General features: G+C 43.6%; 1 protein-coding gene across 5 annotated transcripts in view; it reads right to left on the bottom strand.

The window, feature by feature from the left end:
• Window positions 1-9,428: 9,428 nt before the first annotated feature.
• Window positions 9,429-17,086, bottom strand: part of LOC139471362 (mediator of RNA polymerase II transcription subunit 15-like) — an 83,894-nt gene continuing 76,236 nt past the window's right edge. For 4 of the 5 annotated variants that reach the window (XM_071253689.1, XM_071253687.1, XM_071253688.1 and 1 more), the window contains exons 12-13: window positions 15,784-15,870; window positions 9,429-9,699 (exon numbers count right to left, since the gene is read on the bottom strand). In XM_071253689.1, the coding sequence (XP_071109790.1) occupies window positions 9,506-9,699; window positions 15,784-15,870 (281 nt within the window). In that variant the 3' untranslated portion in view covers window positions 9,429-9,505. The remainder of the gene's footprint in view (window positions 9,700-15,783; window positions 15,871-17,086) is intronic. The other variant, XM_071253690.1, reaches the window with a different exon arrangement.

Raw genomic sequence — 17,086 nt, 5'->3', positions numbered from 1 at the left:
TTATATTATTTTTAAATCCCAGTGTCTCCAGCATATCAAATGATAAGTTTCTTGTATGTTAGTATTTCATTTCAATACTCACTGAAAGAACCACGCAACTTCATCAAGAAACTTCAATATGCACTAAAAACTCCCTTTTGTTTGTAAGTAATAACAACAGCAAGAATATTTGCTGAACAAGAACATATTGTTGCACTTGTTTAATGTTGTCTTCATAATTCATTAAGTCAATGTCTGCTGTTGGGCACAGTGTTTGAAACTTAACACATGGGTTCCATGTGTATCTGGTAGAGGGAGATCACTCCCTGCGTATCTGGAAAAGGGAGATCACTCAGCAATAGTCCAGCTATATGACGGCGGACTGTAAATAATCGAGTCTGAACCAGACAATCCAGTGATTAATATTAATATCATGAGCATCGATCCAGGCAGTTGGGATGGATGACATGCATGAACCAAGTCAGTGAGCCTGACCACCCGATCCAGTTAGCCGCATGTTATGACAAGCGTAGCCGCCTCTGGGGGGGGTCTTCAACAAAATGCCAAAGCGGTTCATTGTTGGAGGTCCATAATTTCTGCATACATATAGCACATGCGAGTGAGATATAACCATGAAGGAAAGTCACGAGTAATTTACAAACTTGGTGAAACCCATGACCACAGGGATTTTTGTTGACAAACAATGGACCATAATCGGGTGAGTGAGTGAGGGAGTATGGTTTTATGCCGTTTTAAGCAATATTCCAGCAATATCACGGCAGGGGACACCAGAAATGGGCTCCACACATTGTACCCATGTCGGGAATCGAACCCAGGTCTTCGGCGTGACGAGCGAACCAAAATCAGGAAAAGGATTCAAACCAAGAACAAGAGGATCCTAGGGATGCAGCTGTACCTTCAACCACTGGGCCTCCCACCATGAAACGCACGGCGCTGGACATGGATTAAGGTAAAAAAATGAGTGAGTTTGGTTTAACGCCGCTTTTAACAGAATTCCAGTTATATCACGGCGTGTCAGCTGAATGTGGGAGGAAAGCCCGAAGTGATGCAGGTCTCAGACGTTTACCACTACGGTGAAACCCCTGAGCACGGGTATAGTGCTGACAAACCTAGAAACATAATTGGGGCGAACTGGGATTCGAACCCACAATCATAGGTTTCTGGCGTGCCCAAGGGAGGCAACTCTGCACAGCGAATCGAGGCGCCTTAGACGACTGGGCCACCCGTGCCCCCGGATGAAGGTCAAGGTCAGACATCCTACACAGCATATGAGTGTCATGATATACATATACATAATTGCTGGACTGAACTACAACTTGAAATTCATGTAGCAGACAAGAGTGAGTGAGTGAATATTGCTTAACACCGCATCAGCAATTTTGCAGCTATTCGCGGCGACTAGCAGACAAGACAATTACCTGATTAAAAAAACATTTTTGACATTTTGACCATTACAAGAAATTACATTATCAGTGTTTAACAACGCAAGGAGTTTCGGGGATTTCAAATTCTAAACAAAACCAACTTATTATCTTGATTTATCAACTTTCTTGGGCAATATATCTAAAGGCAGGTGGCAAATTTAGGTTTAAATATTAATATTAACATCCAAACATATCAAAATCAAATCATCTTTCAAATTTGTTTCATTTTCTAATCTGGCGAACTTGAGATCATTGGCAATAGGGATAGAAATATACTGTTCCAGCCAATAATTCATTTTAAAATATTACATGTATATTCACATTGCTTCTTAATCAATTATGATGACAACAAAACCGTAACAAACATTGGTAACAAATAACATTAACAATCTTAAATTCATTGCTTTGTTCATAAATGCATAAGTAAGAAAAATACTGAGACAAAATTTATTTGAACAAGTATTGGGCCCCTTTAGGTGTATACAGTCTAACTTGCTGGAATTGGCAAGGGAAGATAATTATGTGAATACTTTCGTCCATGTAAGCAAGGGAGACAATCATGTAACTACCATCATCCATGTAACCATGGTAACAGGCTCAACCAGTAGTAGGGACTAATTTACATGTTAGGATGTTTATTGTTTAAATCTAAAATGAACACCAAGTATAATTCAAAACAGAAAGATTTCCTAAATAAGTAGGATTTAACTTTTCATGTCATTATATCATGAAATGGTGAGCGAGTTGGGTTTAACACCGTTTTTAACAGTATTCCAGTCATATCACGGCGTGTCAGCTTAATGTGGGCGGAAAGCCCGAAGTGATGCAGGTCTTAGACATTTACCACTTTGTTGAAACACACGAACACGGGTATGGTGCTGACAAACCTAGAAACATAATCGGGGTGAACCGTGATTCGAACCCACAATATATCATGAAATAACAAATTCTGGTTCCATACAAACTTTGGTACTCATCGCCTTACCAGAGAAATGACTTTGTCAAGAATCAATCACATCATTTATACTACTCAACTTTTGATAAGGACATTTATGTTATTTCTTTATTTAAATATATGTCCTAATCAAATGTTGAGTAGTATAATACATTCTAATTTTAGTCCCATTCAATGGATCTGGAAAATTCTGCTTGATCAATCAAAGGTTTCAATCGACAATAATCCCTTTCAGCAAACCATTCTTCTTGGAAATTGTTTAACCATCAACACATTGCATTTATTTTGGCAGATACAGAATAACAAACCTTAAAGATTTCTTGAGTGATTTGGTCTGACAGTGCTGCAAATTTATTTTAATCACATACAGGCATGTCTAGTTAATGTTGAGAAAAGCCCATAGTGATGCAGGTCTCAGATGTTTACCACTCTGGTGCTGATAAACCTAGGGAAATGATAAAGGCAAACCAGGATTCAAACCAACTATCATAGGTTCCTGGCACACCTAAGGGAAGCAACTCTGCACCTAATTTCATTGGGCAACCCCCAAACATCTTTTGAAGCATGGTTATGAGAGTTGTACAACTTGCCTACATCCTGTCTTTCATTGCATCTTTTCAAAATACGCTCTTCATCAGGCAGCCTCCATCAATAAAGACGTGTATCCCTATCTTATAATACAGGACTGAACAATATACATTATTTACCTAGAGTTACAAGATATATCTTAAATGAGCCTGTTTGTCTTCACATGTATTCTGTTCACTTAGGAAAATGAAGAAGCAAAATACATTTCTTCACTGTCCTTCATCAGATGCAACTTCAAATAAGGACGTCACCACTGGGAGCTAACAAGGTCAAGTCTGACAGCATGCAAGGTGCCCTCTCTACAAGTACAGTGTGTCAATCAATCAACTACTGCATGATTGACAGTTGCGTTGGGGTAACGAAGCTCACCTTCAGAGCATAATATCCATGTTGGCAGTCCACATACTTGCAATGAGTATACCTATGTATATTTTCATCCATGAGTGAGTTGGGCTTAGTCATCTCTTAAAAGCAGTTAAATTTTGAATATTATTATCAAAACATAAAAATACAGTATTCTGAAAAAAATTAAAAAATCCCATTTTCAACTAAATGATAACTTTCAGAATGGCATAACATTTTTGAAATTTGTGCACTTTTCATTTCAAGAGAATTTCACTGCAGGATCAATGATAAACTTTCAAAATGGGTGCCGTGGTGGCAATTATAATTGGTAATTTCAATCTGAACTTCTTGAATAAATTGTGGAGACATCCTTATTTGGAACAAATATCAAAAGGTCATCGGGCCACGGGTCTTCAAGGAGTGGGTGCTCACAGAAGATGCCAAGAGATACAGATGCTGAACAAGCAGGCCATGAAACAAGCTCACCTGGCCTCATTCCAGGTGAGCTAAAAGTCACAACATGTTTATAGACACATTTACATATATACATGCTCATTGGTCAACATCTCTTTGTTATCATGAGCGTGACATTTGTCAACAAAGCATCTGTACATCGGTTGCATATACGTGAAAATAGGTGTAAAAATATGTACAAAAACACATTTTGTCTTATAAATATTTTCAAATAAAACAACACTTTTCTTTCTCAAGAAAACCTTACAGATTAATGTTGGCAGGTCATGTATAGAAAATATTTGCTACTCCAATATTAATAAATGTTACCAAAGTATTTACATTTCCTCACAGGACCCTAAAATACACTGATAGATTTCCAAAGAACAAAAAATAATGTTTTTTGCTTATTCTGCAAAACGAGCTTGGAACTTAAATGACATAAAATTTTATTCCATTTTCAGTTCAAACAGCATGATATTGTTCTGAATAGTGACAGGAAATATAAAACGGACTTAATCAGTATTTCAAGTATTAGGAATAGTACTGAATCGAGAGAACACAAGTATCCAGCCATTATGAAATCATGTGTTCACATTAGAATTAAGAAGAAGCATTAATGTGACGGGGATGACATAATATCATTGTCAGAGTGATATGTTACGAGTGACGAGAAACCTTGTGAAGAATATTGCACATAGAGAGAGATTTAATAATACACTTTCATGGGATGTTTGTTCTCAACCCTTTCAGGAAGCTATGAATTGTATTCAGTGCCTTGCCTAGGTCTTGTAGCAAGTTGTGTTTGAAAGCCATGTTGAAATGTTTCAGTTATATCATGGTGTCTTAGCTTGAAAATCCATAGCGATGCAGCTCTCAAACATTTCCAATTTTGGTGAAACCCCAGATGGGTTTGGTGGTGACAAATCTGGGATTCGAACCCATGATGAGTTTTGGGCATGCTTAGGGACCCAACTCTCAACAGCAACTAGGCCACCAATGATGTTTAATTCTGTGTCCACAAGACAGTACTTCTATTACCGTAATAAGCGCCCAGGGCGCTCTCAAAATTAGAAATAGGGGGCTCTTATTAGAATATTATTTAGGTGAAAAAATTTAGGTGATAAATTTAATGGTTTATGCTGACAGCCTGAAATGTTTATATACGACAGATATATCTAAAAAAATTAAATGCCCATAATTAAGGGTGCATATAACACACAAGTGTGTATTATACGCAAATAAATAAGTCTTGTGTACATTGATCAATCAGAAGGGGTGCTAATTGGGATTGTTCACTTGCTAATATATTAGCAAATATCGCCGTTGGCGCTTATTACATCGAATACGTTATTTTTGGAACGTCTTCAGCCACATTATAACAAGGCTTTGCTTAATGAGTAGAGACAGGCTTCGCCATCATAGCAACAACAAGATATGTTTCAATGACACTTGGGATCCAAGACAGAGCCCAAAGCCAAACAAGGAAAACACAGTTCCAACAATGCAGTAATGCCCACAGAATCTAGGATCATCCAAGAAACATCTAAAATATTATCCTGAAACAGGACAAGAAAAATAGTCTAAATTATATTTTTACTCAAACAAACAAGAACAAATAAATGGTGAGGCTGTGGTTCCCTTGGAGCAAGAACATTGTTGTAAATTATCAAGCTGATAATTCAGGGAGGAACAACATGGAAAGGCGCGGTTGTTAACAGCAGGTTGGGAAATCACAACAACAAACACAGGCTTCAGTGGCCTTGATGACCATTCTACCCTTTCAACAACTTGTGAGAATATGGTTGACATGATCTAGAACTAATGAACGAGTCACAACCTTATGTAATGGTGCCAAGCGGCAAGGGGAGATAACCCTGGTGTATGTAATGTTGCCTAGCAACAAGGGCAGATAACCCTGCTGTCTGTGATGGTGCCTGGCAACAAGGGCAGATAAACCCAGTTCTGTAATGGTGCCTAGCAACAAGGGCAGATAACCCCAGTTCTGTAATGGTGCCCAGCAACAAGGGCAGATAACCCCAGTTCTGTAATGGTGCCTAGCAACAAGGGCAGATAAACTAGCTGTATTCATGGCAGCTACCAGTTATCTCTGTATGCCAACAACTGACAAGACCAACAGAATTCAAAGTCAATAGTATTCAAAACAATGTAAAAAACAAAGATACAAAATATATGTTGGAGAACTACAACTATGGCTTCATAATGACATTACCCTTCCACATCTTGTACTTCTGAAAACACATTTTCAGATGTAGACACTGGAGTTTAATCTTGGCTGCAACTACACACAAATTCGCAATACATTGTTTCAGTACATCTTGATAGGACACTTTTCTTGATAGTAAGGTTTTGATAGGGCACTTTTCTCGATTACAAGGTCATGAAGCAATACAAATGTCAATAGCTGGTTGGTTTGTTGTTTTACGCCACACTCAGCAATGTTCCAGCTATATGACGGCAGTCTGTGAATAATCAAGTCTGGACCAGACAATCCAGTGATTGACATCCTGAGCATCGATCCACGCAATTGGGATACGATGACATGCTTCAACCAAGTCAATAGTAGGTCACAATATGACAGAAGATACATCACTCTGGAGACATTGCATCATCAAATGGAGTGAAGACCAAATCCAAACATGGTTGGCAAGTTTTTGTCAAAAAATAAGAGCCGATTCATATCGCTTCAACCTACTGACAGAAAATAGACGCATTAACCCCGATTGGCTGATTAGAAGGTCCACCTGTGATCTATGGAGAGACTATCATATCGGGCTAAAAGATCTGTCATTATGAGATTGGAAGACAGTTTTTTACAAGTCATTATCAAAACATTTTACATGTCACATTCATATAAACACATCCTTCGATAAACCCAGTTGCCTACACCTGACTTCACTTTTATCCACCCTGCTTCTTTCTAGTCCTGTTTATGTACTGAAATCTTTTTTTTTTAGTTTGTCTGATTTTTCAAACCATGACAGGCTCAAATCATTTCAGAATAATGAGATCCCATGCTCTCAGTTGCCCCCTTCTGTTTCCATGGAAACTCAACCATTACGACCTCATTTCTTCACAAGGACGTTTTAAAAATACGTCTTTTAGTGCATACATATTTCTATTTAAATATGCCACTATTTTTTATGTAATTTGATAATCCTGATATGATAATTCTACACCGTATACATTTTCCTACAAACAAGGACTACAGTGCTAGGATATATTACAAATACATAGAGACCAATATACAGTTTAAATTATCAAATAAATATCGTGTCGTCAGATCTCCATGCACCAAAAATGGAGGCACATTTGTCTGCACGCCTCAGTGAGCATTGTTTGAGAGTAACCAAGGCAACCTATTGTCGTGAATGCATAGTTCCCGGACCAGAACCCTGTCTATAATATACAAGGAAGCAGAAACGAGGCCGAAACACGCCACATGTTAGCAACACACATGAACTTGACCATCGATAGACACAGGACCCATATCAACCTTAAATATTGACTAGAACAAATAAGGGAATTACCACAACCAGAATCCTGGACTTGGCATGATATTTCACATATACCCTGGAGAGTGAGTGAGTGAATTGGGTTTCACACCACTTTTACCAATGGTCCAGCCTATCACAGCAGGGATACAGAAGGGAGATTCTGGACAATCGTTTCCCTAATTTCTGCATACAAATAACACGTGTGAGTGAGATATAACCATGAAGGAAAGTCACGAGTAATTTACAAACTTGGTGAAACCCATGACCACAGGGAATTGGCTGACAAACGATGGACCATAATCAGGTGAGTGAGTGAGTATGGTTTTAAGCCGTTTTTAGCAATATTCCAGCAATATCACGGCGGGGGACACCAGAAATGGGCTTCACACATTGTACCCATGTCGGGAATCGAACCCGGGTCTTCAGCGTGACGAGCGAACACTTTAAGCACTAGGCCACCCGGCCGCCCCTGAAGGAACAAACCTTTGTAGCGATGGTTCATTAATCAGAAAATTTGGTTATCTGGATTCCCTGGGAACACGTTCATCCCTATTATTGAGTTTCATTGCAGTCACAACAGTCAAACTCATTCGGACGTATTGCCATACGTTCCCTTATTTGTTTCCCTCTGCACCCAGAACCTCTGTTGGATGACATACAGCTTATCTGCTTGACCACTTGAGAGTTTACTGGACTTCTACTGATCCCTAAGGGTGCACACCAATTAAACAGCCCGTGCCAAAAACTTTTGAATCTACCAGCTCGAACTTGTGTTTGGAAAATATTAGGCTGGAACGATACACCAACTTTAAGATTGGATATATTTCACAATATCTTGCTCACTTTTGAAAAATATCACGGTACTTGCATCTGCTGTTATCTGTGGTCGTTATGCCATATTTTTCATAGACAGGATGACCAACTACCTGGCACACTGACGATTTACAGTCTGCAGTGTCAAGTAGGGCCCAAAGGATGAAAATATTTACCTTTTCACTACTAGTTCTCACTACTAATAAGCGTTTGGTGTAAAAGCAAACACTGAAGGTAAGAATCATTATTTTTTACTAAGCATGTGACTGTGATCGATATTTGTATCGAGAAGTAGAAGATGCCTCGGTGTATCCTCCCACTACTAGTAATTAGTTTCTTAGTATATGGACTAGAACAAGCTGCTCTTACTGGATCATAAGATATTTTACTGGACACTTGCTTCACATTAGAGGCTAAACTGCCAGACTGGCTGATTGACAGTCAGCTGGTCTTCAGGTTAATGGTTAAAGGTGCACAGCAACTGAAAGTTAACATGTCTTCAAGCTAATGGTTGAGTGTGCACATCAATTGAAAGTTAACATGTCTTCAAGCTAATGGTTGAGTGTGCACATCAACTGAAAGTCAACGTGTCTTCAGGCTAATGGTTGGCTGTGCACATCATTTGAAAGTAAACATGTCTTCAACTAATGGTAGAGAGTGCACATCAGTTGAAAGTTAACGTCTTCAAGCTTATGGTTGAGTGTGCACATCAATTGAAAGTTAACGTGTCTTCAAGCTAATGGTTGACTTTGCACATCAACTGAAATTTAACATGTCTTCAAGCTAATGGTTGACTGTGCACATCAATTGAAAGTTAATGTCTTCAAACTAATGGTTGACTGTGCACATCAATTGAAAGTTAACATCTTCAAACTAATGGTTGACTGAGCACATCAATTGAAAGTTAACATCTTCAAACTAAGGGTTGACTGTGCACATCAATTGAAAGTTAACGTCTTCAAGCTAATGGTTGACTGTGCACATCAATTGAAAATTAACACGTCTTCAGGCTAATGGTTAAAGGTGCACATCAACTGAAATTTTTTATGTCTTCAAACTAATGGTTGACTGCACATCAATTGAAAGTTAACATGTCTTCAAGCTAATGGTTGACTCTGCACATCAATTGAAAGATAACGTCTTCAAGCTAATGGTAGAAAGTGCACATCAATTGAAAGTTAACGTCTTCAAACTAATGGTAGAGAGTGCACATCAATTGAAAGTTAACGTCTTCAAACTAATGGTAGAGAGTGCACATCAATTGAAAGTAAACTGTCTTCAGAATGTTCAGGCTAGTGGTTAAAGATTCAAACGAGTCTTCTTCTCCTCCATTGGTCCTCTTAAGCCAGTTTTAATCTCAACTCTTAAATGCACACATCAAGTCTCCAGCTGGTGTGATGTACCACATGTTACTGCTGTTTACAGCTCCCTTTCGATTCCTTCTTGGTCGGCCGAGCCTCTTGACTCTGCCGCTTGGACTTCCGAGACTTGTCCAGTGTTGACCTCTTCTGACCTTGAACCGGTTGCCATGGATTTATGACGGGTCCCTCAGGACCTGGTTCCTCATCCATCCGACTCAAGGTGCTAACTGTGCCTGTGGACTCTGCAACACATTACCAGGATGTCACTACATGAAATGGGCAAACTTTATAACCATTTAATTACTTTATCAGTCTGATGAGAGCACCCCGCTTGAAACTAGTCACTTAGATTGCTCTGGGGTTTTAGCCCAAAACTCTCTATTATCATTTAATTGCTTTGTCTTAAAGTCAGATCTTGCGCCATTGTTTAGCACCACTGTCAGTCTAAATCTAGAAGTTGTCATTACTATGTCTGTGGAAGTAGAACAGCCATGGCATTGGACTTATGGACCTACCATTTAATATTCATTCAGGATGTGTGGAGAGGGATAGGTAGGATTTTTGTTACAGAACATTTTGGCTTTAAGGAGTAAAGAAAACTATTCAGGACTCTCATGAACATCCAGAGAGGCAAAAGTGTCTTTTAAAAGAATACCCTGGTCTCCCTCCCAAGAAAATCAAATAGTCGGTTCATCAATTACTTGAAATACAAAGACAAACTTGCTGAGACTGTCATCTGACTTGAGTCTAGATGCCTGAAGTTTTAAAAATTTAGTTTTAAATATGAGTTGTGACAATAGATCACAGACAGTCTACTATTCTTTGATTCAATATGATGCTATACAACTAGGCAGAGAAATAAAAAGAAATCTACCAGGTACCTAGTCGTTATAATGAGTTATTGGTTATTCAAGATTGCAAAATATTAAGAATAATTTCAGAATCCCTGAAATTAGGCCCTGAAAAAGGATACATGAAAAAATAGTTCTATGTGTGATTACAGCAGCAAAAGCAAAAGCTTAATCTCACTCCAAGTGAGTGGTTCATTCTATGCTGGAACAAGGGCAAACACTTGTAGTAAGTAGATAGTGTCCCGATCCTTACTATGGTGATTCTGTCCCCATCCTTACTACCTTAGCAGTGTCCCCACCCTTACTACCTTGGCAGTGTCCCCTACCTTACTACCTTGGCAGTGTCCCCATCCTTACTACCTTGGCAGTGTCCCCACCCTTACTACCTTAGCAGTGTCCCCACCCTTACTACCTTGGCAGTGTCCCCACCCTTACTACCTTGACAGTGTCCCCACCCTTACTACCTTGACAGTGTCCCCACCCTTACTACCTTGGCAGTGTCCCCATCCTTACTACCTTGACAGTGTCCCCATCCTTACTACCTTGGCAGTGTCCCCACCCTTACTACCTTGACAGTGTCCCCATCCTTACAACCTTGACAGTGTCCCCACCCTTACTACCTTGACAGTGTCCCCACCCTTACTACCTTGACAGCCTTACTACCTTGACAGTGTCCCCACCCTTACTACCTTGGCAGTGTCCCCACCCTTACTACCTTGACAGTGTCCCCACCCTTACTACCTTGGCAGTGTCCCCACCCTTACTACCTTGACAGTGTCCCCACCCTTACTACCTTGACAGTGTCCCCACCCTTACTACCTTGGCAGTGTCCCCACCCTTACTACCTTGGCAGTGTCCCCATCCTTACTATCTTGGCAGTGTACCCAACTTTATTACCTTGACAGTGTCCCCACCCTTACTACCTTGACAGTGTCCCCACCCTTACTCCCTTGACAGTGTCCCCACCCTTACTACCTTGACAGTGTCCCCTACCTTACTACCTTGGCAGTGTCCCCATCCTTACTACCTTGACAGTGTCCCCACCCTTACTACCTTGACAGTGTCCCCACCCTTACTCCCTTGACAGTGTCCCCACCCTTACTACCTTGACAGTGTCCCCATCCTTACTACCTTGACAGTGTCCCCACCCTTACTACCTTGACAGTGTCCCCAACCTTACTATCTTGGCAGTGTCCCCACTCTTACTACCTTGGCAGTGTCCACACCCTTACTATCTTGGCAGTGTCCCCACCCTTACTACCTTGGCAGTGTCCACACCCTTACTATCTTGGCAGTGTCCCCACTCTTACTACCTTGGCAGTGTCCACACCCTTACTATCTTGGCAGTGTCCCCACCCTTACTACCTTGGCAGTGTCCACACCCTTACTATCTTGGCAGTGTCCCGACTCTTACTACCTTGGCAGTGTCCACACCCTTACTATCTTGGCAGTGTCCCCACCCTTACTACCTTGGCAGTGTCCCCACCCTTACTACCTTGGCAGTGTCCCCATCCTTACTATCTTGACAGTGTCCCCATCCTTACTACCTTAGCAGTGTCCACCCACCCTTACTACCTTGGCAGTGTCCCCACCCTTACTACCTTGACAGTGTCCCCACCCTTATTATCTTGGCAGTGTCCCTACCCTTACTACCTTGACAGTGTCCCCACCCTTACTACCTTGGCAGTGTCCCCACCCTTCCTACCATGACAGTGTCCCCACCCTTACTACCTTGACAGTGTCCCCACCCTTCCTACCATGACAGTGTCCCCAACCTTACTACCTTGGCAGTGTCCCCACCCTTACTACCTTGACAGTGTCCCCACCCTTACTACCTTGGCAGTGTCCCCATCCTTACTATCTTGACAGTGTCCCCAACCTTACTACCTTGACAGTGTCCCCACCCTTACTACCTTGGCAGTGTCCCCATCCCTACTATCTTGACAGTGTCCCCAACCTTACTATCTTGACAGTGTCCCCAACCTAACTACCTTGACAGTGTCCCCACCCTTACTACCTTGACAGTGTCCCCATCCTTACTACCTTGACAGTGTCCCCAACCTTACTACCTTGACAGTGTCCCCACCCTTACTACCTTGGCAGTGTCCCCATCCTTACTACCTTGACAGTGTCCCCACCCTTACTACCTTGACAGTGTCCCCAACCTTACTACCTTGACAGTGTCCCCACCCTTACTACCTTGGCAGTGTCCCCATCCTTACTACCTTGACAGTGTCCCCACCCTTACTATCTTGACAGTGTCCCCAACCTTACTACCTTGACAGTGTCCCCACCCTTACTACCTTGGCAGTGTCCCCATCCCTACTATCTTGACAGTGTCCCCAACCTTACTATCTTGACAGTGTCCCCAACCTAACTACCTTGACAGTGTCCCCACCCTTACTACCTTGACAGTGTCCCCATCCTTACTACCTTGACAGTGTCCCCAACCTTACTACCTTGACAGTGTCCCCACCCTTACTACCTTGGCAGTGTCCCCATCCTTACTACCTTGACAGTGTCCCCATCCTTACTATCTTGACAGTGTCCCCAACCTTACTACCTTGGCAGTGTCCCCATCCTTACTACCTTAACAGTGTCCCCACCCTTACTACCTTGGCAGTGTCCCCACCCTTACTACCTTGACAGTGTCCCCACCCTTACTACCTTGACTCTGTCCCCACCCTTACTACCTTGACAGTGTCCCCACCCTTACTACCTTGACAGTGTCCCCACCCTTCCTACCATGACAGTGTCCCCACCCTTACTACCTTGGCAGTGTCCCCACCCTTACTACCTTGGCAGTGTCCCCACCCTTACTACCTTGGCAGTGTCCCCACCCTTACTACCTTGACAGTGTCCCCACCCTTACTACATTGACAGTGTCCCCACCCTTACTACCTTGACAGTGTCCCCACCCTTACTACCTTAGCAGTGTCCCCACCCTTACTACCTTGGCAGTGTCCCCACCCTTACTACCTTGACAGTGTCCCCACCCTTACTACCTTGACAGTGTCCCCATCCTTACTACCTTAGCAGTGTCCCCACCCTTACTACCTTGACAGTGTCCCCAACCTTACTATCTTGGCAGTGTCCCCACTCTTACTACCTTGGCAGTGTCCACACCCTTACTATCTTGGCAGTGTCCCCACCCTTACTACCTTGGCAGTGTCCACACCCTTACTATCTTGGCAGTGTCCCCACTCTTACTACCTTGGCAGTGTCCACACCCTTACTATCTTGGCAGTGTCCCCACCCTTACTACCTTGGCAGTGTCCACACCCTTACTATCTTGGCAGTGTCCCGACTCTTACTACCTTGGCAGTGTCCACACCCTTACTATCTTGGCAGTGTCCCCACCCTTACTACCTTGGCAGTGTCCCCACCCTTACTACCTTGGCAGTGTCCCCATCCTTACTATCTTGACAGTGTCCCCATCCTTACTACCTTAGCAGTGTCCACCCACCCTTACTACCTTGGCAGTGTCCCCACCCTTACTACCTTGACAGTGTCCCCACCCTTATTATCTTGGCAGTGTCCCTACCCTTACTACCTTGACAGTGTCCCCACCCTTACTACCTTGGCAGTGTCCCCACCCTTCCTACCATGACAGTGTCCCCACCCTTACTACCTTGACAGTGTCCCCACCCTTCCTACCATGACAGTGTCCCCAACCTTACTACCTTGGCAGTGTCCCCACCCTTACTACCTTGACAGTGTCCCCACCCTTACTACCTTGGCAGTGTCCCCATCCTTACTATCTTGACAGTGTCCCGACTCTTACTACCTTGGCAGTGTCCCCACTCTTACTATCTTGACAGTGTCCCGACTCTTACTACCTTGACAGTGTCCCCATCCTTACTATCTTGACAGTGTCCCGACTCTTACTACCTTGGCAGTGTCCCCATCCTTACTATCTTGACAGTGTCCCGACTCTTACTACCTTGGCAGTGTCCCCATCCTTACTATCTTGACAGTGTCCCGACTCTTACTACCTTGGCAGTGTCCCCATCCTTACTATCTTGACAGTGTCCCGACTCTTACTACCTTGGCAGTGTCCCCATCCTTACTATCTTGACAGTGTCCCGACTCTTACTACCTTGACAGTGTCCCCACCCTTACTACCTTGACAGTGTCCCCACCCTTACTACCTTGGCAGTGTCCCCACCCTTACTACCTTGACAGTGTCCCCACCCTTACTACCTTGGCAGTGTCCCCATCCTTACTATCTTGACAGTGTCCCCAACCTTACTACCTTGACAGTGTCCCCACCCTTACTACCTTGGCAGTGTCCCCATCCCTACTATCTTGACAGTGTCCCCAACCTTACTATCTTGACAGTGTCCCCAACCTAACTACCTTGACAGTGTCCCCACCCTTACTACCTTGACAGTGTCCCCATCCTTACTACCTTGACAGTGTCCCCAACCTTACTACCTTGACAGTGTCCCCACCCTTACTACCTTGGCAGTGTCCCCATCCTTACTATCTTGACAGTGTCCCCAACCTTACTACCTTGGCAGTGTCCCCATCCTTACTACCTTAACAGTGTCCCCACCCTTACTACCTTGGCAGTGTCCCCACCCTTACTACCTTGACAGTGTCCCCACCCTTACTACCTTGACTCTGTCCCCACCCTTACTACCTTGACAGTGTCCCCACCCTTACTACCTTGACAGTGTCCCCACCCTTCCTACCATGACAGTGTCCCCACCCTTACTACCTTGGCAGTGTCCCCACCCTTACTACCTTGGCAGTGTCCCCACCCTTACTACCTTGGCAGTGTCCCCACCCTTACTACCTTGACAGTGTCCCCACCCTTACTACATTGACAGTGTCCCCACCCTTCCTACCATGACAGTGTCCCCACCCTTACTACCTTGGCAGTGTCCCCACCCTTACTACCATGACAGTGTCCCCACCCTTACTACCTTGGCAGTGTCCCCACCCTTACTTTCTTGACAGTGTACCCAACTTTATTACCTTGGCAGTGTCCCCACCCTTACTACCTTGACAGTGTCCCCATCCTTACTACCTTGGCAGTGTCCCCACCCTTACTTTCTTGACAGTGTACCCAACTTTATTACCTTGGCAGTGTCCCCACCCTTACTACCTTGACAGTGTCCCCATCCTTACTACCTTGGCAGTGTCCCCACCCTTACTTTCTTGACAGTGTACCCAACTTTATTACCTTGGCAGTGTCCCCACCCTTACTACCTTGACAGTGTCCCCATCCTTACTACCTTGGCAGTGTCCCCACCCCTACTACCTTGGCAGTGTCCCCACCATTACTACCTTGGCAGTGTCCCCACCCTTACTACCTTGGCAGTGTCTCCACCCTTACTACCTTGGCAGTGTCCCCACCCTTACTACCATGGCAGTGTCCCCACCCTTACTACCTTGGCAGTGTCCCAATCCTTGAGAGTGCCTGTTCCCTTGCTACAACACAAGGCCCATCACAAGGCATTGTACTACCTTGATAGTGTCCCATCACTGGGTTCCAGTGTCCTTTGGGCCGACGGAGACTCCCACGGAGCCCAGGATCCCACTCTAGGTCCACATCTGAGGGTGCAAGTGCAGCAGTCACCACTAGTTAGTCAAGCTATAGCACACGTGGTTAGTGCACAAAGTCAAACGCTCACAGGGCTCACACTAGCACAGGGACCCGTTCCACAAGCGATCATAGTGCTAGGACAATCATAACTCAAATACTTTAACATGCACTTACGGCGGTCATAGCGCTAAGACGATCGTAACTCAAATACTTTAACATACACTTACGGCGGTCATAGCACTAAGACGATCGTAACTCAAATACTTTAACATACACTTACGGCTGTCATAGCACTAAGATGATCGTAACTCAAATACTTTAACATACACTTACGGCAGTCATAGCGCTAAGACGATCGTAACTCAAATACTTTAACATACACTTACGGCCGTCATAGCGCTAAGACGATCGTAACTCAAATACTTTAACATACACTTACGGCCGTCATAGCGCTATGACGATCGTAACTCAAATACTTTAACATACACTTACGGCCGTCATAGCGCTAAGTTATGTTTTACTTTGCTTTGGACAGTTGTTTAATGACATCAGGATGTCATGTAGGGAGGAAAGCCCAATAGGTCTTAAAAGCCAGGACACATTAGATCTGTCTGACACACTAGTTGAGCCCTGGAGTGGTAAGTACAAACTGATACAATGTTAAAACAGCTTAAGGCCCAGTAGCTCACCTAAGGCGTGTGTGTGTGTGTGTGTGTGTGTGTGTGTGTGTGTGTGTGTGTGTGTGTGTGGCTCTGTATGTGTGTGTGTGTGGCTCTGTATGTGTGTGTGTGTGGCTCTGTACGTGTGTGTGTGTGTGTGTGTGTGTGTGTGTCTCTGTGTTTGGCTCTGTATGTGTGTGTGTGTGTGTGTTTGTGCGAGTGCATGTGCGCGTGTAGTGTAACGCAATATTTCAGCTATCTTACAAGCACATGTAAATAATCTGAACCAGACAAATCAGTGATTGACGTTACGACACGCCATCAACCTAATCACCGTGCCTGACCAGTCAGCCACCTCTTATAGGTTGACCTCACACATGATGTAGGAGTGAATGAGTGAGTTTAACACAGTATTAAGAGTATTTCAGTTATGTCATGGCCTGGCAGCTGGAATGTGAGTGAGTATGGTTTTACGCCCCCAGCAATATCACGGCGGGGGACACCAGAAATGGGCTTCACCCACTGTACCAATAAAGGGAATTGAACCCAGGTCTTCGGCGTGACA

This window comes from Haliotis cracherodii, unplaced genomic scaffold, assembly GCF_022045235.1.
Source record: "Haliotis cracherodii isolate W230 unplaced genomic scaffold, xgHalCrac1.p SCAF_22, whole genome shotgun sequence".
NCBI lineage: Eukaryota > Metazoa > Mollusca > Gastropoda > Lepetellida > Haliotidae > Haliotis > Haliotis cracherodii.
The sequence above is the reverse complement of the archived record's forward strand: the minus strand, read 5'-3'. Positions and strand labels throughout refer to the sequence as shown.